Source organism: Octopus sinensis, linkage group LG8, assembly GCF_006345805.1.
Source record: "Octopus sinensis linkage group LG8, ASM634580v1, whole genome shotgun sequence".
In the NCBI taxonomy this organism is placed as follows: Eukaryota; Metazoa; Mollusca; class Cephalopoda; order Octopoda; family Octopodidae; genus Octopus; species Octopus sinensis.
The window spans coordinates 18,053,222-18,067,060 of NC_043004.1; the positions used below are offsets into that span (position 1 = coordinate 18,053,222).

The following is a 13,839-nucleotide window of genomic DNA, read 5'->3' on the forward strand; positions in this document are numbered from 1 at the left end:
ATATCATTAATATTATCAAAACCAAGAGAGAAGATGGAGATAAGATTAATAAAAGTTTATTTATACATTGACAAGATCAGACCTACACATGTTTCAATTCATCACTTGTAGCATGAAATCAACCAAATTTAATTGAATTTAACTAGATCAATTTAGTTAATAACTACAAGTGAGAATATCTTCAGGGAAGGACATAAAAATAAATTTATTATATTTAAAATATTAAAAAGGAAGAATAGAGTGTACCATTAAAGTTTAAAATATATACATTAATAAAAATAGATACAGTTAATTGTATCTGTTATGTTTTAAATATGAAAAGTTTCTTTGTATGTCCTTCCTTGAATATATTCTCATGTGTGGTAATTAACTAAATTGATTTAGTTAAATTAAATTAAATTTGGTTTATTTTTATGCTACAAGTGATGAATCGAAACAAGTGTAGGTCTGATCTTGTCAATGTATTAGTAAACTTTTATTAATCTTATCTCAGTCTTCTCTCTTTTAAGCTAACTCCGGTGGAGGGATCTTCATTGGGCCTTGAGCTCAATAATGACACTTCATGCATTGAGTACATATTAAATTTTATTAAATTTGACCAATATTTTTCAAGCAATGAACAATTTTCGACAAAACAATGATATAATATGTTGACTTGGAACTTATTGCAAAGCTTCATTATAAACAACATTTTTTGTCTTCACCTGGGGTCAGTACAATTTTCTTTCTGTCTAACCTCTTTCTTTCTCTCTCTCTCTCTCTCTGTTGACTGTTTTCAACTATCACCCTCGACACCACAACTGCCATACACATACCATTCAAACTTCTGACGTCACCACCATCAATACCTTTGACTTCACCGACTTCCCCCTCCACCACAATCACCACTGTCTTTCACATCATTTACTATCACTGTCATCTCTCACTGCCTCAGCTACCATCACCATCGCTTCTGCCTCTATCACAACTAGAGCCCATACCATTACTATCACCCCATTACCATCTCAACTGTCAGTCTACTACTGCCCTCACCGTCTCTATGCCTACTATTACTCTCACCCCAGCAAGAGGAGTAGAAAGAGTGTCATTGAATAGTGAGAGAGGAGGGTCAAAGTGTGACACACTGACACACAGAAATTTGTTTTGGCATTTATTATTATATACATGAGAGACTTCTTTCAGTTTCTATCTACCAAAGCCACTCACAAGGCTTTGGTTGGCTCGAGGCTATAGTACGAGACACTTGCCCAGAACCATGTGGTTGGGAAGCAAGCTTCTTACCACACAGCCACACCTATCCACCCTCACCCATCTCTACCTACTATTCCTGGGAGGTATGTGGGGGTAGAGTCCTAAGGCATTTCCTCCTTGGAGTCCTATCAGAAATAACCATTGTTAGACTCTCTGGTTGGATGGCCAAGCAGGACCAACTGCGACTTTGGATATTATCCAACCATCTCATTCTTGGTTTACCCCTGGGTCTCCTTTCCATTGGCTCTATCTCATCATTCTTTCTTGCAGTAGTCTAACCCCATACCTTTAGTCCCACAGTTGTATTGTTTCAATGCAAAGAAGTATCAGGTCAACCCAGAGAGACTCCCTCGATCTCAGCTACACACCCTGTCAAGAAACGGTAGTCCAGTGATCCATCAAAGGAACCCTATTTCAGCAGCTTGTTTTCATGATATTTTTCAGTAAATCAAAAGATTCCAGACAGCACCAGTACCTAGGACCTGGTGAGTCAATCATGATGCAGAAGAGGAGGTCACAGGAGAGAAAGAGAAAGCAAAAACGAAAAAAAAAAAGAAAACGATATACTCACAGTAGTTCTTGGTGTCTGATAATGTTCACAGAAAAGGCAAATTTGGCCATTATCTGCCACATCAATTTGAGGTATATTTAAACAATCCGCTGGATCGCAAGGTGGCTGTAGAGTTCTCATGTAGTGTCCTTTACGAACAGTGTGAATGATAACAGTACCATCCTGGAGAGGGAAGGAAAGGATAATGGTTGTAAATTAAAATGTAAATCAAAGCAAATTTTAACACATTAACCTTCACATATACCACCAGTGGCTCATTGCGGACTTCACATAACTGCCATATGCATCACTGGTGATAAATTTTCATAATTTGAGAAAATATTTTATCCTGCATTTTTGACATAAAAAATGCTGGTGCCATGTATAAATCACCCATGTGGGAGTCATACATAAGACATCTTTGCTGGTGCTATGTAACAAACATCCAGTAAACTCTGTAAAGTGGTTGGCATCAAGAAGGACATCCAGCTGGCCAGCTTCTGTGAAACAGGGTAACCCATGCCAGAATGGAAAAGAAAGGTTAAATGATGATGATGTTCAAGGGATGAAAGGCAAAAGTGACTTTGGCAGAATTTGAACCCAGAATATAAAGAGCCAGCAGAAATGTCACTAAGCTTTTGGTTCAAGGCGCTAATTATTCTGCCAGTCCCCCACCTTCATAAAAATAACAATCCTTTCTATTATAGGCACAATGCTTGAAATTTTGGGGGATTAGATCGACCCCAGTGCTCAACTGGTACTTAATTTATCAATCCCGAAAGGATGAAAAGCAAAGTCGACCTCAGTGGAATTTGAACATAGCGGCAGATGTGACGTTTCTGTTACTATTAAAACTAGTCTCTCTTTTTATCACTAAGATATGGTCCCACTACAAGTGATAAGAAGAAAGGTGGTGAGCTGGCAGAAACGTTAGCATGCCAGGCGAAATGCTTAGCGGTATTTTGTTTGCCGCTACGTTCTGAGTTCAAATTCTGTCGCGGTTGACTTCGCCTTTCATCCTTTCGGGGTCGATTAAATAAGAACCAGTTATGCACTGGGGTCGATATAATCGACTTAATCCGTTTGTCTGTCCTTGTTTGTCCTCTCTGTGTTTAGCCCCTTGTGGGTAATAAAGAAATAGGTATTTCGTCTGCTGCTACGTTCTGAGTTCAAATTCTGCCAAGGTCGACTTCGCCTTTCATCCTTTCGGGGTCGATTAAATAAGTACCAGTTATGCACTGGGGTCGATCTCTGTCCTTGTTTATCCCCTCTGTAACGACCTGGTAGAATATTAACGAAAACACTAAGCTAACAACTGCAAACGTTATGTCACGTAAACGGAATAGTGACTTTAATGTTAATTTTCCTAAAACGAGAGACAACAGTGGGAGGGAGAAATCAATGGGGAAAAAAAAAAAGGAACGACAATGAAATAATTCGTAAGATTCACGAACAACAGTGAGAATCCAAACAATTCTTGCTATGATCAGAGCAGATTGGAACATTGAATAAAAATTAACGAGACAGTGTCGTCAAGGGAGGCTACTCTTCATCTGACTAAACCAGTCAGCCCCAGGGACAGAAATGAAATGATCAGATGTTGTTTAGCCACAGGTTGGCCTTTATTGAGAAAATCTATTAAAAGGTATCCAAGTCATAACCTGCCTGTCACTTTATACATATCAAGGGCTATACTGATCACTGTGTCTTTCTTTTTTATTAAGATGATAGAAGTGGATTTGATAGCTATTTCTAACAGTTCAAGTGACTTTACTATAACCTCCACCTTCCCTTTGGAAGCCATTGGTGACTACATTGACAACACCGCTAAGACAACTTGTTAAGTAAGGTGGATATTGGACACTCTGCCGGATGGAAAACAAGATCTGTCAAAGGGCAGGTAAAATCTAGGATAATCAGTGGTCATCCAACTATGTACCATCATCATTTAACTGCTGTTTTCCATGCTGGCATAGGTTCAACAATTGTTATATATATATATAATATATATATATATATATATATATATATATATATATATATGTGTGTGTGTGTGTGTGTGTGTGTGTGTGTGTGTGTGTGTGTTGTGTGTGTGTGTGTTGTGTGTGTGTGTATGTATGTGTGTGTGTGTATATATATATATATATATATATACACACATACATACACACACACACGCACACACATGAGATGATGCTGAAAAGTTCCTAGCTTTAAGGGTATCATGAAAGGCCTGGCTTGGGGCCCAACCTTCTGAGTTCTTTTGCAAGGTTTAGCAAAACTGAAGGACCACCTGCAATAAGTGTGTGAATCTCAGAGGGGAATATTTTGAATAAAATCATAATTAAACTGATCCTCCTGTATTTTATTTTACCCAAAGCCAAAAACTTTTCAGTATACCCTCGTGTGTGTGCATATATATATATATATAAGTTCAGCAAAATTTAGATTCAGATGAATATGGTACTTAAGTTAAAGGCACCAGAATTTGGTATGGGGTGATTATAATCAAAATAAGCAACAATTGTTTAATAAAATGAAGTAGCATGAAACGATTGTACTACACTACCTTGGATATCCTTGTTGCTTATTTTGATTATATATATATATGCATATTTATATCAAAATAAGCAACATCACCTTATTTTGAAATTGTATGGATAATACCGTACTAAATTCTGGTACCTCAACTTAAGTACCATATTCATCTGAATCTAAATTTTTGCTGAATTCATCTACCATACCTAAAATATTTATATTTAGAGAGAGGGAGGGAGGGAGAGAGAGGTGTCTATGTGTCTGTGTGTAGACTTTTTCTGGTTTGGTACCCAAGTGTGCATTTAGCCTACAGGAATGGGTTGTATCCTATCCATAGTGAAGGCAATTAACCCAGGAGATAGAGAAAACTAATAGCAAAACCTGACTTTCATTGAGTTTGTGGCAAACATTTGTACCAATTTTCTGATATAGTTATTTCCATAAAGCGTAGCAGATCCTACAGAAGTCTTCACCATTGAAAACAAACCATCTATGAGAATGGTCTAATGGCTATACTACTGACTGTTAGACCTGCATATATCGAAGCCAATGGGAAATCCCCAACAAACAAATATATACATAGAGCTGTTGCCACATAAACAGCGCCCATGCTGGTACCACTTAAAAGGAAATGGTGCTGGTGTCACATAAAAAGGGTACCTGGCTGTAGAAACCATGCGAAAACAGACAATTGGAGCCTGGTGCAGCTCTCCAGGTAATCAGTTCCTGTCAAACCATCCAACTTATGCCACCATGGAAAATGGACATTAAATGATGATAATACATGTGTGTGCGTGTGTTATCATTATTATTATTTCTTTTACTTCATTATGGGATCAACTTTGTAGTGGAAGGAAGTAAATATTAGGAGGCTTTCGAACAAAAGATAGGTTTTTCTTTTTTCTTTTATTACTCATAAACAAGATGAAGCATTGAGCTTATCTCAGACATCACTTCATCTCTCTGTGGATGCAATATACATAAAAATGTAAAGTAAACGAAATGACACCGACACATTAATGAATCACAAAAGCTGTGGTGGTAGTAGTTGTAGTTTCACTGCAAATAAAAATGAATAATTATTAGAAAACCTACCCTGGATGCAGACACAGCCATATCAAGCTCAGTAGAAATATGTACAGCAGTGACTTCATCATCATGACCATAGAGGATCTGGCTTGGTTTACTGGATAAGCTGCAAGCATTCCCAGCCTGAAGAAAGAATGGAAGATGTAAAGAATGGTAAGAGGTGATAGAAAATTAATCAATGAATGTTCACAGGGTCAAGAATAGCCTGGAGTTGTAATGACTGAAATGCTTCAAAAAATAATGATGGAAGCACAGTATAGAGTACAAGCAGCTAAGTACAGGAAGTAGAATGGTAATGGAAATATTGGTAAATTAGTGGCAAAGCAGTAATGATGGAAGCAGACGAGGTTGTGTGGTAAAACATTTACTTTCCAACCACATGGTTTCAGGTTCAGTCCCACTGCAAGGCACCTAGGGTAAGTGTCTTGTACCTATAGCCCTGAGCCAATCAAATCCATGTGTGGATTTGGTAGATGGAAACTGAAAGAAGCTCAACATATAGGTGCAGGAGTGGCTGTGTGGTAAGTAGCTTGCTTACTAACCACATGGTTCCAGGTTCAGTCCCACTACATGGCACCTTGGGCAAGTGTCTTCTACTATAGCCTCAGGCTGACCAAAGCCTTGTGAGTGGATTTGGTAGATGGAAACTGAAAGAAGCTCAACATATAGGTGCAGGAGTGGCTGTGTGGTAAGTAGCTTGCTTACTAACCACATGGTTCCAGGTTCAGTCCTACTGCATGGCACCTTGGGCAAGTGTCTTCGACTATAGCCTCAGGCTGACCAAAGCCTTGTGAGTGGATTTGGTAGATGGAAACTGAAAAGAAGCCCTTTGTATAAATCTATATCTATATATATATGTATATATATATATATAGTGTATATATGTGTGTGTATGTATATGCTTGTGTGTCTGTGTTTGTCCCCCCAACCATCACATGACAACCGAGGCAATTTAGTGTCAAAAAGGTTAAAAATAATTAACTCACCTGAAACAATACCTTCCAGATCATACAAGTTGTATCTCTGGAGCCAGTAATCAAGTGGCTTCCACAATAACCAAGTGCTAGGCAGGTGACAACATCTGAAGAAGAATGGCATTTATTGGTATTATTATTACACAGATCTGCGGTAATGAGGTAGCAAAATATTTCATACCTCGAAAATAGATTTCGTATTATCTCTTATTACATATTTTAATTTGACTTTGGTTTGATTTTTAATTGTTGCAATTTTATACATCTTAGGTTTTTTTGATATATATATATATATATATATATATATATATATCACGTGACCGACCAGACCATCAGATGTTGTTACACATCGCTGGTCACAATGCGTTCGCATTGTTTTAGCCTTCAAATGACGCCACCCCGCTGGCTAAGCGAGCAGGCCAACAGAAGAAAGAGTGGGAGAAAGAGTGGTGAAAGAGTACAGCAGGGATCACCACCCCCTGCCGGAGCCTCGTGGAGCTTTTAGGTGTTTTCGCTCAATAAACACACACAACGCCCGGTCTGGGAATCGAAACCGCGATCCTGCGACCGCGAGTCCGCTGCCCTAACCACTAGGCCATTGCGCCTCCACACATATATATATATATATACATACACATAATATCGTTGATTTATTGATGTTTATTGTTTATCTGTTGTGATTTATTTAATATTGTTACAAGGGATGTAGTAATTTTGTTATTAAATGATTTTTTTAAGATGGTGATTGAGTTTTTCAGTATATTTATTTATACAATGAATGAGATTTTTATATAGAAATTATGAATTATAATTGGATAAATTTGTGCCAGCATCGGCAGTTATACAGATGAAATGGCACTAAGGTTAATGGCATTTCGTCTGTCCTTACATTCTGGGTTCAAAATCAACCATGGTCAACTTTGCCTTTCAGCCTTTCGTGGTCGATGGAAATAAATCCCTGTGAAGCACTGGGGTTGATGCAAGTGACTATTTCCCCCCTCCCCCCAAATTTCAGGCTTTGTGCCATTTAATAGAAAGGATTGTTATAGAGGTCTTATGAACAGAAATAACATTATTTGGATAAAGAAACGCTGGTATAATGAAAGACACTGTTGGAGGAAACTAGGTTTACAACAGTTAAATTTATGGTTATGAATTTCAACTTCTTGAGAGTGAAAGTGGCACACGGCTAAGTAGTTAGGGTTTTCAGCTCATAGTCGTATGGCTGTGAGTTCAATTCCCAGCAGTGCAAGACAATTTATTTCAAGTTCTTCTAGCTGGCAGAAATGAGTTGTACCTGTCATGCAAAAGGGCTAGCCTTGTGACAGTGAGCCTCCCTGAGAACTACATTAATGATACAGGTATTTGTGGTGTACTCAGCCACTTGTATGTTAATTTCACAAGCAGGTTGTTCCACTGATCGGATCTATTGGAACAATTGTTCTTGTAACTGACAGAGAGCCAGGCTGAATTTCAACTAAGTTTACTCTTTTACTTGTTTCAGTCAGTTGACTGTAGCCATGCTGGAGCACCACCTTTAGTCGAGCAAATCGACCCCAGGACTTATTCTTTGTAAGCCTAGTACTTATTCTATCAGTCTCTTTTGCCGAACTGCTAAGTTATGGGCACATAAACACACCAGCATCAGTTATCAAGCCATGTTGGTGGGGAGGGGTCAAACACAGACACACATACACACACACATATATATATGTATATACATATATATGACGGGCTTCTTTCAGATTCCGTCTACCAAATCCACTCACAAGGCTTTGGTCGACCTGAGGCTATAGTGGACGACACTTGCCCAAGGTGCCACGCAGTGGGACTGAACCTGAAACCATGTGGTTCGTAAGCAAGCTACTTACCACACAGCCACTCCATTCATCTTGAACATACAGAAGCATCAAAGACAACTTAAAACCAAAGAGATTTGGTAGAAGCAAAAAAGACAAACCAGAGGCGAGAAGAGCAGGAAAAAAGTTCTCAATGTCCTAAGCTTCATTGGGAGTGAAAGGGTTTAAGAAGTAGTTAGTTCTACTACAGACTGGTACTTAATCAACCCCAAAAGGCCGAAAAGCAAAGTTGACCCCAACAGGATTAGAACTCGAAACACGAGAAACCAGATAAAATGCCACAGGACATCTTATCTGCTATTTTAGTGCTTTTACAAATTCACCATTTAAAATGTAAAAGAGTAAAAAAAAAAAACAGAACAATCTTCACAACTTACCAATGTGTCCAATAATGTGGTTGACTTTCTTTGATTTGCTTAAATGAAACACTTGGAGGCTGTTGTCCCAATGGCCCCCAGTGAACAGAAGACGAGCATCATGGGAGACCACAAACAGCTTCGGCTCTACTTTCAGACCAGGTGAAAAAGCCCCTGGTAACCTTTTCTTTGTCCTTTTGGAGATATAAAACAAAATTATAAACTTATTACTTTTCAACCTCAAAATGTTATAGAGTGCAATGTAATAACTGATTTATCTAACATTGGCACAATTTGTGTGTGTGTGCATGTGCATTTGAGAGAGAGGGGAAGGGGGGTACAGTTGATTAAACCAATCTCAGAACTCGACTGATATTTTTAGCATTTATATTTGATTAATAGTAAGAAAGAAAGGCAAAATATTTTTAAAGGATTTTTTAACTTAGACTGTAATAAGCTAAAACCAAATACATCATCATTTAACGTCCACTTTCCATGCTGGCATGGGTTGGACGGTTTGACCGAGATCTGGAAAGCTAGTAGGATGCACCTAGCTCCAATCTGATATGGCAAAGTTTCTATAGCTGGATGCCCTTCCTAATGCCAACCACTCCACGAGTATAGTGGGTGCTTTTTTTTACGTGCCATTGGCATGAGAGCTAGTCAGGGAACATTGGCATCATCATGTTCAGATGGAGCTTTTTATATGCCACTGGCATGGGATCTAGTCAGGGGGCACTGGCATTGACCACGTTCGGATGGTACTTTTTATGTGCCACTGGCATGGGAGCCAGTCATGAGGCACTGGCATTGATATGGTGGCTCTAGTGAAAGCAGCAGAACGGCTTTAACAAATTGGTTTCAAATTTGAAACTTCTTGAGAGAACTTCACCATATGAACTGTGATGTTTTCTCAAGCACATCATATCACCTGACGCTTCATCCAAAACAATTTTCTGATGCTCAAATGATTCTACAAATCAGCCAAAATAATTTAATAATTAGAAATACATTACACAAGTTATGTAATTATGAAAAAAAGATCATTAATTGAGGTGCTAATTATTCTGATCAATCAAACTCATAGATCAACAGTTTAAAATTTCGCAAACATATTGAACTGCTAGATGACATGCCAACACTTCTCAAGACTGTTGCATCAACTCTAATTAATCAAACTTCAGAAGTTCCAGTGGAGCAGCATTATCAGCAGGGAGCCATATTTAGAATGGAATGCAAAACCGCTCTCTCAAATTTGCCTGAGACACAGTTCATAGGGTCAATTTCTCTCAAGAAGTTTCAAATTTGAAACCAATTCGTGTTAAAGCCATTCTGCTACTTTCACTAGGACCATCAGCAACAATCAAACTTTAAAATAGGTACCATGAAGAGGTACAATTTTTTCTGAGATAGGCAATGAGGCTGTTGTTCACTAGTGTTTTGCTTACTAGCAATACTGAGCTACTCCAAAGAAGAGATCTATGACAGGGTCATTCTGATTGGATGAGAGCGTGATGGAAAGGTTACTGTTACTGTGTCTTTCTCTTTATGCCAGGGGTGGGGAAACTTTTTAGCTTGGTGGGCAAAAATTTCCCAAGAAAAGATCCGTAGGTGGATCACAAGTTCTAACTCTTATATCTGTGCAAATCTTGTATAAATCTATGCTTAATTCGATATACATTAATAAAGATAAATTAAACATTAAATTAACACGTAACATATTCATTAACGCCGTCACTGAATTTAGGACGTTTATATTACTTGAGGTATTCTATACTTTTCAACTAGAGTGTAGTTGGGTCTCAAGGGGGTGGTACAAACCTAGCATTATGTGTTTTATAGGGAAAACAAAATTCCCATTCAAATGGAAATTACCGGATGATTTCTGTTCGAGTCTGTTTTAAGTCATAGTGGAAATGTGCCCTATGTCGCAAATAGGCATGCGAATATTGTATAAATTTTATAATTGAAAATTTTAGGAGTATACCAGCCTGTGGGTGCAACTGCACCTCACCCCTGTTTTATGCTCTCAATATAGGTGAATACATAAAGACCCTAAATAGTCAGTGAGTTTTTAAATGCTCCTCTTCTCTTGTCTGTCTGCCCATTAAAGCCCCTAACAGCAGAACCCTAGAATTGCAGTCAGCCATGGGCTGAAACAAGTAAAAGGGCAAAGGAGGCAAACCAACAAGAGAGTTACAATATGGTTGCTTGACTTGCCAGAAATAACAGCCAAAAGAAGAGCATAATGAATGATAAATTCTAGAATACATATATATGTGCCGGTGGCACATAAAAAGCATCATTTGAGCGTGACCAATGCTGGTCCTGCCTGACTGGCACCCATGCCAGTGGCACATAAAAAGCACCATTCAAATGTGACCAATGCCAGTGCTGCCTGTCTGGTTCCCATGCTGATGGCACGTAAAAAGCACCTACCACACTCTCGGAGTGATTGGCATTAGAAAGGGCATCCAGCTGAAGCAATCTTGCCAGATCACACTGGAGCCTGGTGCAGCCTCCTGGCTTACCAGTCCTCAGTCAAACTATCCAACCCATGCCAGCATGGAAAGCAGACATTAAACAATGATGATGATGATGAAAATAAACTATATCTCTTCAATCAAGATGATCATGGGATAAATAACCTGTGATGGACATCATCGTTGTCAAGAGATTATAAAACTGTAAAGAGAAACATTTCTTCTCAAAAATTTTGCTAAAATAATCAGACCCAAAATATCTCTGTAGAGAATTATCCAAAGAAATGGTTAAAACTTACTTGTTGTTTGCCAGAGAAGGATCTTTTTCAAAGGTGAAATAGTGGGAAATTGATTTATCATAACATAGCCAACCATGGACACCAAGTACGCGATCCTCAGTCAAAGTTATCTGCAAAAAATACAATGATCATCATCAATGCAAGTGTGTGTGTGTGTGTGTGTGTGTGGTGTGTGTGTGTACCTCTCTGTCTTGACATAATGAGATATTTAAACGAACATCACAGTTATACAAGTGATGTTGTTTTGTTTTCAGTCTTCTATGAAAAACATGTATAGTTATAGGAAAATATTCACTTTCTTGGAAACAGGTGAAGGTTGGAAACATGGAGGGCATCTGACTGTTGATAATCTGCCTCAACAAATTCCACCTAACTCAGGCAAGCATAAAAAAGCAGATATTAAATGATTATATCAAAAGAATGTGTTATAATACTATTCCACAGCCATATCAACAATTCAGCATACATCCATCATCAGCTGCCCCACAGATATCATTATGGTTTCGACACCCGGGCAGTGCCATTCAATTTGGCAGTGTCAACAGCACTAAAATAAGTGTTGTTTTGGAACAAACATACCAAAGAAACCACAACTTACAAACACATTTACCCAATGTACAACCGTATTGATAAATAAATTCCATAAGTAAATTACAACCACTCCTAAATATGTAACTAAACAGTGACAACCCTAGTAAGTCATAAAAAATTATAATCTCTACCGTATTCTGTAGTGTAATATAAAAGTAAAGCTTTACACACACACACACACACATGCACAAACACACACACAAACGCATACTCTTTTACTTGTTTCAGTCATTTGACTGCGGCCATGCTGGAGCACCGCCTTTAATCGAGCAACTCGATCCCGGGACTTATTCTTTGTAAGCCTAGTACTTATTCTATTGGTCTCTTTTGCTGAAGCGCTAAGTTACAGGGATATAAACACACCAGCATTGGTTGTCAAGCAATGTTGGGGGGGACAAACATATACACATACATACATATATACGACGGGCTTCTTTCAGCTTCCGTCTACCAAATCCACTCACAAGGCTTTGGTCGGCCTGAGGCTATAGTAGAATACACTTGCCCAGGGTGATACGCAGTGGGACTGAACCTGGAACCATGTGGTTGGTAAGCAAGCTACTTACCACACAGCTACCCCTGCACCTATATATATATAAATATATCTTTATCATAATTTTACATCTGTTTTCTATGCAGCCCCTCCAACACAACACACACACATTCACGCTATAGAAAGAAATGGAAGTAATTAATGTAAGCAGGCCAGCTGAGTGTATATGCTGGATGTAACTGAAGTAATCCACCTGGATACTCACCATACTATCAGGCATGCCATGTTGAATGATAGAGCGTGTCTGTATCCTTGGCACACTTATATAAACGACAGGATCATTGCTGTCAGACACCTGCAAAAGAAGACCGGAAACATATAACTGTTCTGGATGTGTGTGTGTGTGTGTGTGTTTGTTTGTTTGTGTGTGTGTGTGTGCATTGTAGCAGTAATGTTGGAGTGTTTTGGATGTGGAAAGTTTCAGACAATGCCAATATATTACCTCGACGAAATAGGTTTTCAGCTGACTTATAAAGTTTAGTATACTCAAAGGCTTCTCAGATTTGTTTGCTCGAGAAGAAACTTCCTCAAAGCTTAATCTCTTGGGGTGTAATTCCTAGACAAATGGTAAAAAAAAGGAAAGAGATAATGATACACTTCAGAAATCAGTTTGAAAAATAGTGGCAGACAAAGAGAGTGAGAGCAACGGGAACTGGTGTCTTGCTGTAGAGAAGGTACATGGTTACTCCAGTTGGAAAAGAGAGAAGACAGTGAAGTCACTGTCAGGGCAGACCCTCAAGTTACAAATAGGAATATCAAATAAATAAAAAGTTTCTTTTTTAGCAATAAAATAATCACTTTTATTGCCCTCATGCTTTAAGGATTTGATTTCCTTTCTCATTTCTTCTCATAAATTTCTAAATTTGTAAACCCACTCATTATCATATTGATATGAATGTAGATTATCTAAAATAAAAGGGTTACTGAAGAAAAGAACAATTTAGCAAACTTTCTTCCATAATACAGTTCTATATTTAAGAGATGAGGAATTATGTACGTTATTTACATTTGCCAGATATTTGTCCTCATCTTAACCACTATGTCATATGCCCACGGGCATATGACGTAGTGGTTAAGAGCTCGGGCTACCAACCCCAACATCGAAAAATACCTTAGGAATGAGAACCCAGGTTCAAAATTTCCCCAAAACCCCTGATGAAGGCTGGAGGGTATATCAGCTGAAATGTTGTGTTAACAACAAACAAGATGAGGACAATCTTCCATAAATTTGCATGAAATGGCGCAAAAGTTGTTAAGTCAAAGCAGTGTTCATTATCTAACCATCACCATCAAACA

At 38.4% G+C, this 13,839-nt stretch overlaps 1 protein-coding gene and 1 long non-coding RNA gene across 5 annotated transcripts in view; one reads left to right on the forward strand and one right to left on the reverse strand.

The window, feature by feature from the left end:
• The window catches only part of LOC115214931 (neurobeachin-like protein 1), a 345,811-nt gene that overhangs the window by 4,024 nt on the left and 327,948 nt on the right, over window positions 1-13,839 (reverse strand). For all 4 annotated transcript variants that reach the window (XM_036505273.1, XM_036505272.1, XM_029784012.2 and 1 more), the window contains exons 50-56: window positions 12,986-13,099; window positions 12,749-12,838; window positions 11,400-11,509; window positions 8,639-8,811; window positions 6,415-6,509; window positions 5,435-5,551; window positions 1,823-1,984 (exon numbers count right to left, since the gene is read on the reverse strand). In XM_036505273.1, the coding sequence (XP_036361166.1) occupies window positions 1,823-1,984; window positions 5,435-5,551; window positions 6,415-6,509; window positions 8,639-8,811; window positions 11,400-11,509; window positions 12,749-12,838; window positions 12,986-13,099 (861 nt within the window). The remainder of the gene's footprint in view (window positions 1-1,822; window positions 1,985-5,434; window positions 5,552-6,414; window positions 6,510-8,638; window positions 8,812-11,399; window positions 11,510-12,748; window positions 12,839-12,985; window positions 13,100-13,839) is intronic.
• LOC118764498 lies at window positions 251-7,223 on the forward strand. Its single transcript, XR_005000310.1, has 2 exons — window positions 251-294; window positions 7,153-7,223. It is a non-coding gene; the product is annotated as an uncharacterized LOC118764498 (long non-coding RNA).